The 19791-nt window shown below is 40.1% G+C and overlaps 1 protein-coding gene across 2 annotated transcripts in view; it reads left to right on the top strand.

Annotated features, from left to right (window-relative positions):
* The window catches only part of LOC126417601 (uncharacterized), a 220308-nt gene that overhangs the window by 133394 nt on the left and 67123 nt on the right, over positions 1-19791 (top strand). For both annotated transcript variants that reach the window (XM_050085132.1, XM_050085131.1), the window contains one exon: positions 1908-2056. In XM_050085132.1, coding sequence (XP_049941089.1) covers positions 1908-2056 — 149 coding nt within the window. The remainder of the gene's footprint in view (positions 1-1907; positions 2057-19791) is intronic.

The following is a 19791-nucleotide window of genomic DNA, read 5'->3' as shown; positions in this document are numbered from 1 at the left end:
TATTTCAGAATGCTCAGATTCATTCTTTGCACAATGTTGTAGGCCCCCAGAATCTGAATGTCTACTTTTCGTTTCCTTGGAAATGGGAGATTGAGTGCTTCTTGAGGTAAAATCTCTTACAAAGTAAATCTCCATTGTCGATTATTTGTTAATTTATGGGAACAAGTCCCCTAAACATGCTACTCAGGGTAAACATGCTACCCAAGGTTTCTTAGCTCTGAGGAATCTGTTTCCAGGTGTACTTCCGGTGTACAGATGGCAACCATTTCGCTGATTGTTGCAAGTCAGATGCATTGTGGACTTTTTCCTGTGTTGCTTTTTCCACTAGTTCCACTGTTCCGAGCTCCATTTTTTCCACCTTCCCTACTATTGGAAGTCTTCACTGTAACTGGGTCACGTGAGCCCTGTTCTTCTTCTTCTTCTTCTTCTTCTCCTTCTTCTCTCTCTTTTTTTAAATGGGGTTGTCCCTCCTACCCTTCCTCCTTCCTCATCACTTTCCTAATGAGGCGGCAGGCTTGGCACTGACGTAGCAGAGTTTGGGTCCAGATTATAAATTAGAAACTACATAAACAAATCAAACAAGAAAAATATTCTAAAACACAAAAAAATCAATAGAATCCACAAACACAGAATTTTGTTTTATGACCACACCCAAAAAATCAGTGACTCCAAATGGATGAAATGCACCTTCAACATCTTGGGCCTGAAGCTGAATACAAAAATACTCTGGTAGGTGATAACAAAAAACTAATCCAGAGGAAACAGGCATCCAAGCAGACGACACAAAACCAAAACATCCAAAAAATATGGTTTAAATAGAAGAAAAAATTAATGAGTACAGGTGTCATAATGGTTGTAGGTTAACTTTGGTCCTCAGACTAAAGCAAGAAATAAATTAAAATGAATCAAGCTCTGAAAGCGTAAATCAAGTTGAGGCATGATCCTATAATTTTTATGTAGACCTACTTCAGCTGTAAAGTTCTGATTTGTTTTTGAGAAGTTCCTCTCCACTGTTGCTTTCATCTTCCATTTCCTGTACTGTTGTCTTCCATTATTCCATTTTCTTTCTTCAGCCTTCAATTGTGATTTAGCAAAATGTCTTCTCCACTCATCAGTCAGAGTTATTATGTTAACATTGCTGTTATTATGCAACTTTATAAATATTTGTTGACTATGCTTTAGACTTTTAGTAACCTTGTGTTTTAAGATAGTGGCTCAATATTGTACATTCTGTACTGAATAGCTCAATAGTAATTATTATTATTTCTTTTAAGATTCTTTCTTTGCAGACAGTTATTAAAAATCCTTGTGAACACTTGACAGTTTTTTGTTTGTGTGATATAGGGATAGAATTGATATTGTTACAGATGATCTTGTTGAGGCAAACCTACTGCTTAAATAACACCATCTGAAGATAACGGAGACTTTAATATAAACTTTTCTTCCTCACACAGAACATCGTTTTAAGCAAAGACCATTTAAAATCATTGTCATATTAATATAAAATTATGAGAACTTACATGAGTTTCTTGATTTCATCCTGCAAGGAAGTTGAAACCCCATATTCATCAGTCTAGCACACTTACAGAATAAGGGACAGCTGTCGATATAATGTTGAGGTGAAGTGTAAACAAGAACAAAAATACTTGGTGTCATGTGAACAGTTCACAAATTTTAAAAATAACCGATTGCATTTTGCATGTAATTTAGGTACTCTCACCATTATCATAGTGACTGTCAAAAATGCACTTATGTCCAAAACATGTACAGTGTAAGAAATGAAAGTTTATAGCAAATTCACAGTTGTTTGACAGTGGTCTCACTTAAACAATTTCTATTTGTTACAAGGCCTGTATTGTACACAACTGTTCATAAATTTTAACTCTTTTATTACTAATTTCTTTCAGAAAGGATCATATGTAAGGCTGTTTGGTATACAAGCAAAAAAATTTTCACTTCCGTTATCAGAATATAAGGACTGTGTAATCCTCAAAATTGATGGAAGAATCTTCAGTTTCGAATCAGTAGTTGGCAGTGAAAAGGCAAAGATCTCTAGGTAAGTAAGGAAAAAAATCATTTCCATAAACCATGTTTGCATAATATTAAAATAGATTGTAATCTTTGCATATTTACTGCACCATACGTCTATACTCTGGTGTGATGGAGTATGCCTCTGGTACCACTGTCTGATCCCCCTTCTTTGTTCCAGTCACAAATTGCGTACGGGAACAGGGGTTGTCAGTATTAGCTCGAAGATTTTCGCAATGTAGTAATCCCACAAGATGTATGTACAGGGAAGTAATATGTTGCCTGACTCTTCCCAGAATTTCAGTAGTAAATGCACAATAGCTCTCAGCATTGGAGAGACTCGAACATTTCTGTAATGCTTTAGCACCAACTAAACAACCCTGAGACGAAGCAAGCTGCTCTTCATTGGATCTTCTCTATCTCTTCTGTCAACCCAGTCTAATAAGCAAGGGTCCCAGACCGATGAGCAAGTGTTTTGTAAGCCACTTCTTTAGTGGCTGAATTACATTTCATTAAGATCCATGGAGAAGGAATAAAAACTTTGAGGTTTGCCGATGACATTGTAATTCCGTCAGAGACAGTAAAGGACCTGGAAGAGGAGTTGAACAGAATGGACAGTGTCTTGAAAGGAAGATATAGGATGAATATCAGTGAAAGCAAAACCAGGATAATGGAATGTAGTCGAATTAAATCAGGGGATGCTGAGGGAATTAGATTAGGAAATGAGACATTTGAAGTAGTTGATGAGTTTTTGTATTTGGGGAGCGAAATAACTGATGATCATTGAAGTAGAGAGGGTATAAAATGTAAACTGACAATGGCAAGAAAAGCATTTCTGTAGAAGAGAAATTAGTTAACATTGAGTATACATTTAATTGTCAGGAAGTCTTTTCTGAAATTACTTATATGGCGTGTAGCCATATATGGAAGTGAAACATGGAGGATAAATATTTTAGACAAGAGAGGCTTTCAAAATTTGGTGCTGCAGAAGAATGCTGAAGATTTGGTGGATAGAACAAGTAACTGATGAGGAGGTACTTAATACAATGGGGGAGAAGAGTAATTTGTGGCACAACTTGATTAGAAGAAGGGATTGGTTGGTAGGACATGTTCTGAGGCTTCAAGGGATCACTAGTTTAGTATTGGAGGGCAGGGTGGAGGATAAAAATCCTAGAGACCAAGAGATGAATACACTTAAGCAGATTCAGAAGAATATAAGTTGCAGTAGGTACTGGGAGATAAAGAGTAGCATGGAGAGCTGCATCAAACCAGTCTCTGGACTGAAGACCACAACAACAATAACAGCAACAAAAACAACAACACGATTCTTCCAATGAATCCCAGCCTGACATCTGCTTTTCCTACAAGTTCTTTTTATGTGGTCTTTCCATTTTAGAATGCTCCAGGTAGTTTCCCATAAGTATTGTATGGCAATTACTGTTTCTAGTGATTGCCAATAGCACAATAGTAGAATAGTGGATTTCTTCACTTGCTCATATTCAATACATTACATTTAGTTACGTTCACAGTCCAATGATCAGTATTCTATGGGTCTTCTGGCATTGTTACCTGCTTGTAGAGAATGACATCATTTGTGAATAACATTATCCAGTAGATGATTTATATATATGCATATATACATTATGAAAGTAACAGTCCTATCACATTTTCTTTGAGTACTCCTGAAATTGCCTTCTGTCAATTTTGTTCCATTAGAACGAAGAGTTGACTCCTCTCTGCTAGGGAGTCCTGAATTGATTCACAAATTAGGTCTGATACTTTGGGGTTAGCGTACATTTTGTTCACAAAATGACAGTGCAGAACTGTATGAAGCACCTTCCTGAAGTTGAGGAACGTAGCATCAGCCTGGATGCTGATATCTGTGGTGCTCTGGATCTTGTACATGGAAAGAGTGAGGTGAGTTTCACAAAATATCTGTTTGCAGAATCAGAGATTTTCATTCTCCAAAAATATTCTACAACAGGTTTATGTCCACAGTGTCGGCCTATAATTGTGTGTAATTTTCTTGAAACCGGGAATTATCTCCACTTTGTTCCAGTTGTTAGGTACCCTTCATTGGCAACAGAGTGCTGCAACAAATTACTGATAGAAGGTGACAAGTTCTTCAGCATGGTATCTGTGGAATCTTACAGGAATCTCATCTGTTCCAAATGCCTTTCAATTATTAAGTGAGTGTAGTTGATTTTCTGTTCTGTGATCACTTACCATACCATCTGTCAGCATTTGTATGATGGTTGTAAGGAGGCACTGTATTACAATCTTCCACAGTGAAACACTTTTGGAAGAGCAATTTCAGTATTTCAGCTTTCGCTCTGTCATCTCTGTTTCAATGCCCTTATGGTCACTGAGTGATTGAACAATAATAAACTGACTGACTTTATATAAGACTAAATTTACTTAGGATTTTTGATCAGATTGGATGGCAAAATTTTACTTTCAGAGTTATTCAATGCTTGTTTCGTTGCTCTCCTTACACTCATTTTCATTTCATTCAGTTTTTCTTTGTCCCATAGCCTATAACTGTTGAAATGTATGTTGAACCTCTCTCTGCTTTCGTAGCAGCTTTACAATGCAGTTACTAAACCACAGTTTCTCTTCCCCATCCTTTAAAATCTTGCTCAGCATGTACTTAACCTAAGGCACATTAAACAACACTTTTGAATTTCACCCCTTTGTATTGCACATCTTCATCCTCAGTAGTGAAAATTCGATGTTGACCACTCAGATTCTCTGCAGTTTGTGTCCTGTTACTCTTATTAAGCATATTTTTTTTCTACATTTCTTGACATTCGTTGTGAGAACTCTGGTGCCTGATACTAACACAGCCCTGTGATCACTGATACCCTCTGCTGTATTAGCTGATTCAAAAAGTTCTGGTCCAATTGCCACCAGGAGCTGTAGGGTATTACCCTCAGAAGTTGGTTCTCTGTATTTCTGCCCAACGTAATTTTTGGATGAGACATTCAGAATAACATCACACAAATCCATGTCTGTGCCACTTGTTTTGATCACATGAGGCTCTATTTTTCCCCTTATTAAAGTACTGTGATCAGGAAATTTATTTACAATACTCTGCAAGCTCTCTGTGAAGCATTCTGCCACCACAACTCCCATTGCAGGTGGCATTTAGGCAGGTGCTGATACAAATCTACAACTGGCCATCTAGCTTTGGGTTTTATGTGGTTTAATTAATTTTATTAAGGCAAGTACGAGGATGGTTTATTTGAAAATGGCATGTCAATTTCTTCCCCAGGTTCAAGTTTGTGCTATGCCTTTAATGGCCTCTTTGTTGATGGGACATTAAATCCCGATTTTGTTTCATGTTTTCAACCCAGGCGCCTAACTATGCTTGTCATCTGTTCACTGTTTCCTTCATAAGTATTGTTCTGACTGTGTAACCATCAACTTTATTCATTCTAATTTTTGGACTGAGATTGTGCAATGGCAGCCTTGTGTGGTAAGTACTGTGCTGTGTTCCATCTGAACTTGCCAATTATGTCTGGTGATGGACAAAAATGTGTCAGATTTCAAACTGCATCAGTTTAACTATGGCAGCAGCCTACTAACTACCAGTGTTAGTACGCTGTCATACTTTTACAGTCAGAGTACGAGAGACTCTAAAAACTCGTCTGTGTGTGCTGGAAAGTTAGTCGAGATGACCGGAGGGTAGTTCCTAGCAAAAAGAACACAGCGTGTCACACTTAATGGAGAGATATCTTTAGATGCAAAAGTAATTCAGGCATACCATGAGGGTGTGTTGCAGAACCATTACTTTTCACATTATATATATATGTGACCTCATGGATAACATAAGAAGTTTATCAGGCTCTTTGTGGATGGCTGTGTTATGTTCAGAAAAGTTGCAACAGTAGAAAATTGTATAGCGAATTTCAGGAAGTTCTGCAGATGCTTAGTGCAGGGACTGACAGTTGGCCCTCATCATAAACAAACGAATTATGCAGAAATGGACATAAAGAGCTGTTATTACACCATTGCACAACAGTCACTGGAAGTAGCCACATCCATTAAATATGTTGGACTACACATACAGAGCAGTTGAAAATGGAATAGCGACATAAACTAATTGCAGGTAATGCAGGCAACAGACGGAGACATTTTTTTTTAGAGAATTCCCAGCATGTGCACTCCAGCCGTGAAGGGGTTGACTTACAAAACCCTCATTTGACCACTACTTGTCTGTGATCCACACCAGGTAGGATTGATAGGGGAAATAGAAAAGATCAAAAGAAAAGCAGCACATTTCAGAATAAGTTCATTTAGTAAGTGCAAAAGCATCACAGGAATGCTCGTCGGACTCTAGTGCCAGGCACTAAGAGTGAGAGACACTGTGGGTCAATGTTAAAATTCTGAGAGTGTACATTCCTGGCAGAGTCAATGAAATTATAGCTTCCTCTTACATATATCTTGTGAAAAGGCTATGATGGTAAGAGCAGAAATTTACATTCATACAGAGACTTATCGACAATCGTCAATCATTCTTTCACTGAACTGACTGGAACACAAAATACTCTGTGCTATACACCATATATAGGCTCATGGTGTATAGATGTAGGTGTAGGTTGAGAGACCCAATAAAATCACAGAACAATGAGACTATTGGCAGCCCATTCATTTGTTCACTCTATCTCATTGTACTCTATAAATCTAGTCACAAAGGAGAACTGTTGGGTATATAGGACAACTTCATCTACACATTAAAATGCAGAAGCAAGCACTACAAGCTGCTTCTGTAAACTGTACTAGCAAAAAAATTATAACTGTTGCTAGTTTACATACAATGATAATTGTTAGAATTACTTGTAGATTATTTTATTTGGAGAAGAGCACCTACCGTATTTACTCGAATCCAAGCCGCACTTTTTTTCCGATTTTTGTAATCCAAAAAACTGCCTGTGGCTTAGAATCGAGTGCAAAGGAAATGGAAGTTCTGAAAAATGTTGGTAGGTGCCGCCAGAACTAACTTCTGCTGTCGAATATATGTAGCGCTACACTGGCATACTTCGCAGGCACAAAGATAAATACTGGCGCCAAAACCTCTGCGTCAGTAAATAAATTTTTTTTAAAAAAAGGTGTAAGACGAGCTTTTTTCTCCGCCCCGAGTTTCGACCACTGCATTTTCATACATTATCCAACGAAGTAAATACAAATTCCGTGTTGTTCATGTTCGAATGTAGCAGCATTTCAATGTAGTACGAAAATCCGACTGGCAAGACTATTTGGGATGTTTGTCAATATGGCCAACTCTACGTTCTGAATTTTTTCCTACCTGTGAGAAGAGATGGTTGCTAATAGGAACTTTTATGAATTGCGAATCACATGCAGTATTTTCTTCAACATAAGAATAATACGGGTATAAACATTTTGCCATGTATTCTAGTTTGCTGCTATCTCATTTAAATCCTGTCTACGTAATAACCTACGAAACTAGTGTGAGACAGCAGCAAATGCGGAAGAATATACATATCATGTCATGTTTATATTCGTATTATTCTGATGCCTAATAGTGATACAATCAGAAATGAAGCACGGCAATTGACTAGATTTTTAAATCTAAGATGACTAATTTCTGTGCAGAATGTAATGTACAAAAGAGGCATCTGCAAAGATTTTCAAACTGAGAAAAATTTTAGCTAAACTGTCGTTCAGAACATCTGTCATACGCAGTCTATTATTTGGTTCTTGTTGATCATTATCAAAGAAAGCAGCAGTATAATTAACAACAAATAGCAGTCTCTTGCCATTGTTTCGCTAATGAGACAATTCCTTTATTTTTTTTTATTGTAAGCGGCGGTAGCGCGCACGTAAGCAAGCCATGCCGCGAGCGGCGACAGGTCGTTAACACTTACAATCAGAATGCGACAAACAATACATGACACAATAAGATTTTCACTCTGCAGCGGAGTGTGCGCTGATATGAAACTTCCTGGCAGATTAAAACTGTGTGCCCGACCGAGACTCGAACTCGGGACCTTTGCCTTTGAGTTCGAGTCTCGGTCGGGCACACAGTTTTAATCTGCCAGGAAGTTTCATATCAGCGCACACTCCGCTGCAGAGTGAAAATCTCATTCTGGAAACATCCCCCAGGCTGTGGCTAAGCCATGTCTCCGCAATATCCTTTCTTTCAGGAGTGCTAGTTCTGCAAGGTTCGCAGGAGAGCTTCTGTAAAGTTTGGAAGGTAGGAGACGAGGTACTGGCAGAAGTAAAGCTGTGAGTACCGGGCGTGAGTCGTGCTTCGGTAGCTCAGTTGGTAGAGCACTTGCCCGCGATAGGCAAAGGTCCCGAGTTCGAGTCTCGGTCGGGCACACAGTTTTAATCTGCCAGGAAGTTTCAATACATGACACAGTACAATAATGCATTTTCAGCCTAGAGTGACGTAAACACGTATAACAAAGAGAACGGCACTTATCAGATCAAAGAAAAATAAGCAACCCATTCAAACCAGGCGAAGCACGCCTGACGCATAGCAATGGCTACCTGGTAAAGCTTAACTGCTAAGCTTACGACTCGAACCAAACTACTGTAGCTGTATCGTCATTTATTCTACCTAAATTGTGTCGCATATTACAATAGACCAACTTTGTTTCGATTTGTAGGTGCGGCCTAAAACTTTTCTCTCCCCTTGAATTTCGAGTCTCAAATTTCAGGTGTGGCTTAGATTCGGGAAATTTTTTTTTCCTTGATTTCGAGTCTCATTTTTCAGGTGCAGCTTAGATTCGAGTAAATACGGTACTCTAAAAGGCTACTGCTCATTCTCGTACTCTGCTCAGCTGCTGTCCTTATGCTGAAGAGCCAAAGAAACTGGTTGCACCTGCCTGATATCATGTAGGGCCCCTGCGAGCATGCAGAAGTGCCGCAACATGACGTGGCATGGACTCGACTACTGTCTGAAGTAGTGCTGGAGGGAACTAACACCATGAATCCTGCAGGGCTGTCCAAAAATGTATAAGAGTATGAGGGGGTGAAGAGCTCTTCTGGACAGCACATGGCAAGGCATCCCAGATACACTTAATAATGTTAATGTCTGGGGAGTTTGGTGGCCAGCAGAAGTGTTTAAACTCAGAAAAGTGTTTGTGGAGCCACTCTGTACCAATTCTGGATGTGTGGGGTGTTGCATTGTCCTGCTGGAATTGCCCAAGTCGCTCAAATGCGCAATGGACATGAATGGTTGCAGGTACGTGTCACCTGTTGGAGTCATATCTAGACATATCAGGGGTCCCACACCAATCCAACTGCACAGTCCCTACACCATTACAGAGCATCCACCAGCTTGAACGGTCCCCTGCTGAGATGCAGTGTCCACGGATTCATGAGGTTGTCTCCACACCCGTACACATCCATCCGCTCGATGCAATTTGAAATGAGACTCGTCCAACCAGGCAACATGTTTCCAGTCATCAACAGTCCAATGTCAGTATTGACGGGCCCAGGCGAGGCATAGAGTTTTGTGATGTGCAGTCATCAAGGTTACACAACTGGGCCTTCGGCTCCAAAGGCCCATATCGATGATGTTTCATGAAAAGGTTTCCTTGCTGGCACTTGTTGATGCCCCAGCATTGAAATCTCCAGCAATTTGCGGAATGGTTGCACTTTTGTCACACTGAACAATTCTCTTCAGTCGTCGTTGCTTCCGTTCTTGCAAGATCTTTTTCCGCCCGAAGTGAAGTCGGAGATTTCATGTTTTACCGGATTCCTGATATTCACGGTACACTCATGAAATTGTCATACAGGAAAATCCCCACTTTATCACTACCTCGGAGATGCTGTGTCCGATTGCTACTGCGCCGACTATAACACCAGGTTCAAACTCACTTAAATCTTGATAACCTGCCGTTTTAGCAGCGGTAAACAATATAACAACTGCACCAGACACTTGTAGTCTTATATAGGCGGTGCCGACCACAGCACTGTATTCTGCCTGTTTACATATATCTGTATTTGAATATGCATGTCTATATCAGTTTCTTTTGCACTTTAGTGTATTTCATATTGTATGTCCTACACTTGGGCAGGATGGGAAATGAGTGGAACGTGGGGCAGCTGGTCGTGTTGGGGGGACTTCAAAACAAAAGAGTGATTCCAGTCTCTAGTGTAGGTTTTTATTTATCCAAAAGCCTATGCCTAAGGGATACACTAAACCCAGACTCGCTACGACAACAGGATGCTGGCACAGTTAAATTAAGAGGCATTGCGTTCCCAAAGGGAGGAACCGGAGGACACAGCCTGTCACGGAGCGAGCTAGCAGGCAAGAGAGAATTCTGAATACTCATGCAGTCTCACTGACCCATCAGGTACGCACCACCTGACCGCCCCCCAATCCTCCTATTGGTGCGCAGTAGCTATCTCTCCACCAGCAGTACTCAAACATAGCATCCTTGGTTAGCTGTGCTACTGTGGGATGATGATCATGTGGACTGGGCAGGGGTGTTTTGTAAAATATTGTACTATGCCATCCCAGGCTCAGCCACTGTCTTATAAAAGAGGCAGTACCATATATCAAATGAAAGACGATTAAAATGGATCCTAATAATGAGTTACAAGTCAAGTGTAGACCTTGTTACAAAATTAAGAAAAATTGTAGAGAAGTGGTCTTGATGCAGGCATGCTGATGAGATGCCATCGGAGTGAGTGTGGTGTCAGGAAGACAACTGCAGTCAGAGCTGGTGGATGGCTCGAGGGCGCAGTTGAGGCAGCAGCTGAATGGCACGCGGCAGGGCTCGGGCACCATGGTTTAGGTCTGCGGTTGAAACCAACAGCGCTGGTACTGCTGTACAGTGATCAGCAGGCTCGGTCAATAGACCTCACAGATTGCAGGTAACTGTAATACACAAGTGCAAGTTTCACATCAATGGGGTGCCTAGGGAAGAATTCAGTGTATGGCCCTTACAAGTAACTGTAGCACAGTTACTACTAATGTGAATGTCACATGATGGGATTTGTAAAGCAAATAAAGATTGTTAGACAATCTCTGTGACTGTGGTGTGAAAAAAATCTGTAACTGTCTATGTTTTTTAATAAAAGTTGCAAAATAATCCTTGTGTCTGATATGCAGGACTTTCAATGTTCAAATACAAATAATCCTTGATACACTATTATTCACTACAGTGACCTGTATGACCCCACACCATGATACAAAATTTGAGTATTTAAAGGGAACATGAATGCAATAACACAGATCACTAATCTCTACATCTTAAAGTAAGTGAGAGCCATGTCTGAAGTGTGCCCAGGTATTAACCATGATATTCACCCAATGGCTGTTGCTCAGGTATTGTCAGAGGTCATGCCTTAAAACATGTACAGTAGCCATGGGGATACAAGATCCATACAATGAGATAAACCAGCATTGGAGTTGGTGGGACAGACGTAGCACTAGGAATAAATATTTGGTGCTTGCAATCTCTGGCATTCCATTCAATGATATGCACAGTTCCACAATCAAGAGTGATTCATCCATGTTCTTTAGCTAATAGTTTGTTAACAGACTCTAAAAGTCAAGTCTTAGAATTATTGGGTAATACCAGCAAGCTGTTTAGGTGTGGTAACACATTAGGTACTTCAAGCAGATATAAAATAAAGGGTTCAGACTAGCATTGTGGGAATAGATTAAAAGAGCAGAAAGCTTAACAGTGGGCAGAGTCCACTGTTAGCTATATGACCCGATAAGTCTGAGACACTTCCACTCGCTTGACGAAAGATCTGTACCTAAAGACTGGAAAGTTGCACAGGTCAGACCAATATTCAAGAAAGGCTGTAGGAGTAATCCACTAAATTACAGGCCCAATATCATTAACATTGATATTCAGCAGAATTTTGGAATGTATAATGTGTTTGACCATTACGAATTACCTTGAAGAAAAAAGTCTGTTGACACACAGTCAACACGGATTTAGAAAACATCATTCTTGTGAAACACAAATAGCTCTATACTCACACGATGTGTTGAGTGCTGTTGACAAGGGATTTCAAATTTATTCTGTATTTCTAGATTTCCATAAGGTTTTTGACACTGTATGTCACAAGGGGCTTGTAAGCAGATTGTGTGCTCAAGGAATATTGTCTCAGTTATGCAACTGGATTGTGATTTCCTGTCAGAGAGGTCGCACTTCAAGGTAACTGACAGAAAGTCATCGAGGAAAACAAATGATTTCTGGCGTTCCTCAAGGTAGTGTCATACGCCCTCTGCTGTTCCTTGTCTCTATAAATGATTTAAGAGAAAATCTGAGCAGCCATCTTGCGTTGTTTCCAGATGATGTTGTCATGTATCATCTAGTGAAGTCATCAGAAGTTCAAAACCAATTTCAAAAAGATTTAGAAAAGATATCTGCAGGGTGCGAAAATTTGCAAATAATGAAAAATGTGAGGTCGTATACATGACCGCGGAAAAGAATCCGCCAAACTTTATTTTACGATAAATCAATCAAATCTAAAGGCTGTAAATTCATCTAAATACAGTAACTAGGAAGTACAATTACAAAAAACTTAAATTGGAAAGAACACACAGAAAATGTTGTGGGGGAAGCTGAACCAAAGACTGTATTCTATTGGCAGAACAATTTGAAGATGCAACAGATCCACTAAAGAGACTGTCTACACTATGCTTGTTAGTTCTCTTTTGGAGTACTGGTGCATGGTGTGGGATTCTTACCAGACAGGATTGACGCAGTACATTGAGAAAATTCAAAGAAGAGCAGCACATTTTGTATTTTGAGAAATATGGGAGAGAGTGTCACAGATGTGATAGAGTATTTGAGATGGAAACCATTAAAATGAACGTGTTTTTTGGTGTGGTGGGAACTTCAATCACCAACTTTCTTCTCCCAGTGGAAAAATATTTTGTTGGCACAGACCTACATAGGGAGAAATGGTCATCATTATAAAATAAGGGAAATAGAACTCACACAGAAAGATATGTGTTTGTTTTTACTATGTGCTTTTTGAGAGTAGAATAATAGGGAATTATTGTGAAAGGTTCAATGGACCCTCTGACAGGCACTTAAGTGTGATTTGCAGAGCATCCATACAGATGTGGATGTACGTGTAGATGTGAGACGACTGACTTTGGTCGTGCCACAGGGTACAACAAACTGTTTCTGACAGGGACAACCAAGCTTCTTGTATTGTAACAACAGTATGAGGGCAAGGGGGTTTTAGTATCTTTTTAGGAATAGTACAATTTTATAGTTCTGACTGATCTGGCCTTGTAACACTAACCAAAACGGCCTTGCTGTGCTGGCACTGTGAACGGCTGAAAGCAAGGGGAAACTACAGCCGTAATTTTGCCCTAGGGCATGCAGCTTTACTGTATGGCGTCCTCTTGGGTAAAATATTCCGGAGGTAGGGCAGTGTGGAGGGTTAAAATTGTAAAGAGAGACCAAAAGATGAATACACTAAACAGATTCAGAAGGATATAGGTTGCAGTAGGTACTGGGAGATTAAGAAGCTTGCACAGGATAGAGTAGCATGGAGAGCTGCATCAAACCAGTCTGTGGACTGAAGACCACAACAACAATACTCCAGTATTAAGTGATAGCGTAGAACTCGTTATAATTGGTGTGGGTACATGGACACTTGAGTAAGGGTCATATAGAATGTAGATGTTTTTGTGAAATTAATTATTGGTAGGCGTACGAAAATCACTCTATAATGCACTGACAGAAAAAAAAATTGCAACAAAAAATAAGTAGTGTAGAGTAATGAAGTTTCAGAATACATTTGTCTAGGCAACGGATTTGAGTGATTAACATTACAAGATCACAGGTTAATGTAAGGATGAGATAAGCTATTGCAAATGCGAAATGCTGGTAAATTAATAAATGGTGTAACAGTAAGAACGTTGAATGTATGCATGCAAATGTGCATGTATTGTGTTGTAGAGGTGCCAAATGTCAGTTTGTGGGATGGAATGCCATGCCTGTTGCACTTGATAGGCCATTACAGGGTTGGTCAATGCTGGTTGTGGATGACACTGGAGTTGTTGTCCAATGGTGTCCAAAATGTGCTCAATTGAAGTCAGATCAGGTGGTGAAGCAAGCCAAGGCAACATATTGACACTCTGTAGAGCATGTTGGGTTACAACAGCAGTATGTGGGTGAGCATTATCCAGTGGAAAAGCTCCCCCTGGAATGATGTTCATGAATGGTAGCACAACAGGTCGAATCACCAGATAGACATACAAATTTGCATTCGGGGTGCATGGGAAACCATGAGAGTGCTCCCGTTGTCATACAAAATTGTACCACAGGCAGTTTGGTTGCAAGCGTTCAACTGACCTCCTCCTAACCAACACATGGCCATCACTGGCACTGAGGCAGAACCAGCTTTTATCAGAATAAACAACAGACTTTCATCCTGCTCTCCAGTGAGCTCTCGCTCGACACCACTGAAGTCGCAAATAGTGATGGTTTGGGATCGGTGCAGTGCACGCCACAAGGCGTCTGGCTCGGAGCTTTTCTGGAAGTTACAGTTTTGTAACAGTTTGTTGTGTCACTGTCATGCCAAATGCTGCTTAAATTTCTGCTGCAGATGCAGTGTGATACCATACACTGAATACAGTGGTCTTCCCTCTCATTTGCGCCACATGACTGATCGGAGCCTGTTCTTCTTGTGCCTGTACATTCTCTAGACCACTACTGCCAGCAATCATGTAGAGCGGCTACATTCCTGCCAAGTCTTTCTACAGCATTGCACAAGTAAATTTCAGTTTTTCGTAGCTCTATTACATTACCCCATTCAAACTCGGTGAGATGTCGACAATGGTGTCTTTGTCACCTTAAAGGAATTCTTGACAAAGTTCAACTCATCACATGTAGTCTCAAAGATAACAAATGCTCATGACCGTTAGTGTGTGTTTTTAAAGCAAATCTGATTTGTATCCTCATAGTGGTACTACTAGTGCTGGCCGTGTGCGAATAGCTTGAAAATTTAAATCGACATCATCTTTCACATGTAGAAACATGCCTACCAACTTTCATTTATGTTGCACATGCCCTCCTTGATGTTGCATCAGGTGGTACAGCTGGTGGTGGCGCAGCTGGGTCATGGTATGGCTTAAGTGATCAAAATGTACTATCACAGAACAATCAGACAACTAAATCTCTCATAAAACAGGGTAAGGCCCCTCATCCTGAGGAGTGAAGTTTTTAGTTCGTTCCTTTCTTACTACTGGTTTTGGAGCAGCACAAAGTCACCAGGCTTATACTGTGGAAGTGTAGCCCTTTTCTTACTATACTGCTACTGTGTGTGAGTAATTTTGTAATTGTTCTGCTTAACCTGTTACCAAATTGATTTAAGACTGTGGGCCAGTCCTTTTACTCTGTTCATATCTACTCCAATTGGGACTTTATCGAGTTCAAATGGGGGTTCATGGGCCCTCCATAGACAGCCTCGTAGGCATATACCCGATTAATTCGTGCATAGAGCTAGTATATGCTGGAATTACATATTCATTCCAATCTATGTGAGGCTTCCCTGTGTAGTAAGACAGCACTCAAGTGATTTTCTTAGCCTTCAGATGAAAGGGTGTTGTGAACCATTTCTTGATTCTTAACAGTTTACTTGTACAAATAGGGCAGACATGAAATTGGGAACTTGGTCAGTTAATATAGTTTTGGAACCTCTGAATGGGAGAACCTAGTGACTGAGAAAGGTGCAAGCGACCATTTGAATGTCAGTGAGTGGTACTAGAACTGAGTAGTGAGAAATGTGATCAAGAATAAACAAGATGTACTTACTACTTTAGGTACTTTGTGGAAAGGAGCCAATGATGTCTAAGGTGGTGGTTTGATATGGTTTCATAGCTTTAGTATTGGAGGGCAGCGTGGAGGGTAAAAATCGTAGAGGGAGACCAAGAGATGAATACACTAAGCAGATTCAGAAGGATGTAGGTTGCAGTAGGTACTGGGAGATGAAAAAGCTTGCACAGGATAGAGTAGCACGGAGAGCTGCATCAAACCAGTCTCAGGACTGAAGACCACAACAACAACAACAGCTTTTGGGAGGGTCTGCAAAGGGTTTTATTCTTGGGTGTGGGAGTATTGCACTCTCTGCACAAGGCAAACAGCAAACGGTTTTGAACAGATATCCATACATCTGTTTGTCTGCCCATCCACCAAAAGGGAGAGACTATCTTAGCAGTTGTGGCATGTCACCCCTTGTGGCAGGCTTGTCAAATGTCATGACTTTGTGCCATAAAACATTGCTGTAATTGTAGAGGTATTATCACTCTGCTACCCAAGAGAATCTTGCTTTATAGAAAACGATCTTCAGTGACAAACTTTGGTTGAGATGCGTACTGGTGACATTCTGCCGTTCTCTCTTGTGCTTCCTTCAGTTCTTCTATTGAAAAATCATCTGTTTGAACGATTTTGACTTTGCAACATGCTGTCCGTGTAATCGTACTCTGCTAGCTTCAGTGCCCGTCTAGTTCAGTGACTACTGGGGCTTTTTAAAATTCACATCCATTCAAGAGTGGCAATAGTCAGTGACCAGAATGATTTTGTGTCCATATAGTAGCATTTAAAATAATTAACGCCAAATATAAGGCCAAAAGTCTCTTTTTAAGTAGTGCTATAATTTATCTCAGCTGAATTCATCTCCTTAGAGGCATAACCTATAGGCCTTTCCTAACCATTGTATTCTTGAGAAAGAATCATACCACAGTGTAATCAGACGCAATGCAGCAACACTATCATTAACATTCCAAGTCGACAGAGGCAACAGTGATGGCAGCGGTGCCAATGTACCCGCAGTAGGGCACCACTGGGCATCGAGGTGATGAGTGTAGCAGTGGCATCTGTGTATGGCAGCAAGGCAGTATGATGGACCCGTGGCAGCACGGCACAATCGGCACCATGTGCCAGACTGGGTGGGGGGGGGGGGGGGGGGGGGGGGCACCAAAGCGAAGACTGAGGCAGGTGCATGGTATGGTCCAGTAGAGTGCGATCACTCATCAAAGGGGTCATCTACAGCCTAATGCATTGACTTTGCACTCCACATGTGTTGACACGTGGTGAGCACACAATATGCACATCCGGGCACAAACAGTGTGTTGTAGTTTCCTACCGTTGACCAGGTTATTTGATAACTACCAAGCAAACAGACTCATATCCATCAAATTAAAGCATCAACAATCCACAAAGGAAGTGTGTCAGCCAGATCTAACAGTGAGCTTGCCCCACTTTGCCTGACGACGTTCACGTGAACTGAACGTGGGTGTTATACAAAACACCTGGTACACTTCTGGCTCAGGCTCAGCCATTGTCTTACCAAAGAGGCAGTACCATACATCGTATGAAAGACAATTAAAATGGAAAATTTGAAAAAAAATTGATAACTAATTTTCCTCTCATTAAAACTAATCACCAAGCACAATATTTCAAATTTAAATTTGTAACTACATTTCTTGGATGAAATTAAAACTTTTTGAATCTTCCTCATAGTAGTTATACATAATCAATCGCAACTTAATTTATAATCAAGCTGAACGTTATTCCTGTGAAGCATTCACCTGGAAGATAACTAGCACCATATCGTCACAGACTCAAAACCACTGAGAGATGATGTGAGAATATAATTTGCTTCAAAACAGGCAGATTACAGTCATATAAATGAAGTGGATGATGTTGGTTGAGAGAAAGACCAGTTTGCCAGGATGTAATATTACACCAATTAGGATTGACATTAACCTCTGGTAATGTTTGATGCTTAAGTCGATGTTCATCTCAGAGCCTCCTTTTGGAGGTTGCATATTTTCTTTACTACCTGAACTGTCAAAGTCCTGTACTGCATTTCCCAGTTCATCACACTCAGTAGTGTATTTTGACCTCACTGTGTGGTAAAGTGGACTTATACTCAGATTAAAATTACCTTGTGATTGACAGATTGCAGTTGCAGGGGCAGTGTTGTCAGTGCGCAGCCAACCACACATCACAAGTGCTGCACTTACGTACAGAATAGCTGACAGCGAGTACGTGCACTCGAGAAAGAACTACAACAGGATGGCAGCTGACCGTACTGCTCGACTCGCTGAAATGTCAGTTGCAAAACAATTTTAATCAAAGAATTCCTGTGATACATTCACCTGTCCATTGCCCTGGCCCTGTGTTGAAAACCGCCAGTCCAATTTCCACAAATCAACTCAATTCTTCAGTTTCTCAATACCATTATCTCAACACAAAATTCTCTTTTCTTATTAATTTGTTTGCAATAATGATGAAATAAAAAACCCACTTCTGTTAGATTATCCATATGGGCAAAAATAATCTTCCTAATCAGAGCTCAGCTCTGGACTGACAGCAATACTCTGGAACTGATTTTTGCGCAGTCTACCCAAAAACAGTAATTTTGACAAATGGTTGAAGTCTCTCTAGAATATAGTGAAACAAGATAGTACAATAGGCTTTAAAACAGAATTACATCACTATTGATTTAAATGAAATGGGTATAAATGATCAGCCATATTAGAAAAAAATAGGGACAGCAGTTCAAGAGAGAAGTCAAACCATTATGTTGATAAAGCAACTCACATAGTATTGAATCACATGGATGTTTCACCCACTTGTCTTCCTTAAATCAGAAAAATTACATATTCTTCCAAAAAATAGAAACTCAATTGGATTTCATGTTGTTTCCAATAGAGTACTAAAGAATTGTTCCCATATTTAGGTTGGGTTTGGTTGATTTGGGGGAAGAGACCAGACAGTGAGGTCATTGGTCTCATCTGATTAGGGAAGGATGGGGAAGGAAGTCATCATGCTCTTTCAAAGGAACCATCCCGGCATTTGCCCGGAGCAATTTATGGAAATCATGGAAGACCTAAATCAGGATGGCCGGACGTGGGATTGAACTGTAGTCCTCCCTAATGTGAGTCCAATGTGCTAACCGCTGTGCCACCTCACTCAGTGATATTTAAGTGATGTATTTTCTGAAATTATGTAATGTATCACCAAGTCAGAAAATTTTTCGGGGAGATTGAAATATGCCAGTGTAAAACCCCTTGTATAAGAAACGTGATAGGAGGGATGTTAGTAACTACCGAACCATTTCATTATTGGTATTATTTTGCAATATTTTGAGAAGGTGATGTACTCCAGAATAGTGTCCTATCTAAACACAGACAATATTATTAGTAAATCATGTTTCTGCTGGGAAGTGATTGCTACAGACTGTGCCCATTGTTTAATTCGGTTGCTCCCACAGGCTGGTTTCACTCAAAAGAATGCATGAATAATTCAATTGGTACATAAAACCAACAACCAGATGAGTTGATTGTTTTCTTTCGGCTGTTCCTATACTATCAATAATCTGAGCCTCTGAGTCTTTTTTAATTTCACTGTTCATTTCTGAATGACTGTCAAAAGTTTTGCTCTCTGAATTAAATGAGATGTGAACCCAGAATAAAACATGTCATCACCTGCATCCACATCAATTAAATACTGACCGGCACAGTGTAGGGTGTATGGATCCACATTTCATCTAAATGAACCATTGTGATGGTATGTTTTTCTGGGAACATCCACTGCAATATACACTGGTGACATATGATAAGGGGAATATCTGTAACTTGACCACAGACTTTAGTGTGTTCTTAGCTTCCAATCAGAACAGACACATACCTTTTACAGTATAAATATTTGCACAATAAAGCATTATCATCATTTTGTACTGTGTCATACCTCAATACCTCATCATACGCTCCCCACGTTTTTATATATTTATTATTAT

Source organism: Schistocerca serialis, chromosome 1 (assembly GCF_023864345.2).
Source record: "Schistocerca serialis cubense isolate TAMUIC-IGC-003099 chromosome 1, iqSchSeri2.2, whole genome shotgun sequence".
NCBI lineage: Eukaryota > Metazoa > Arthropoda > Insecta > Orthoptera > Acrididae > Schistocerca > Schistocerca serialis.
Note: the sequence above shows the minus strand (reverse complement) of the source record. Positions and strands in the feature narration are given on the sequence as shown.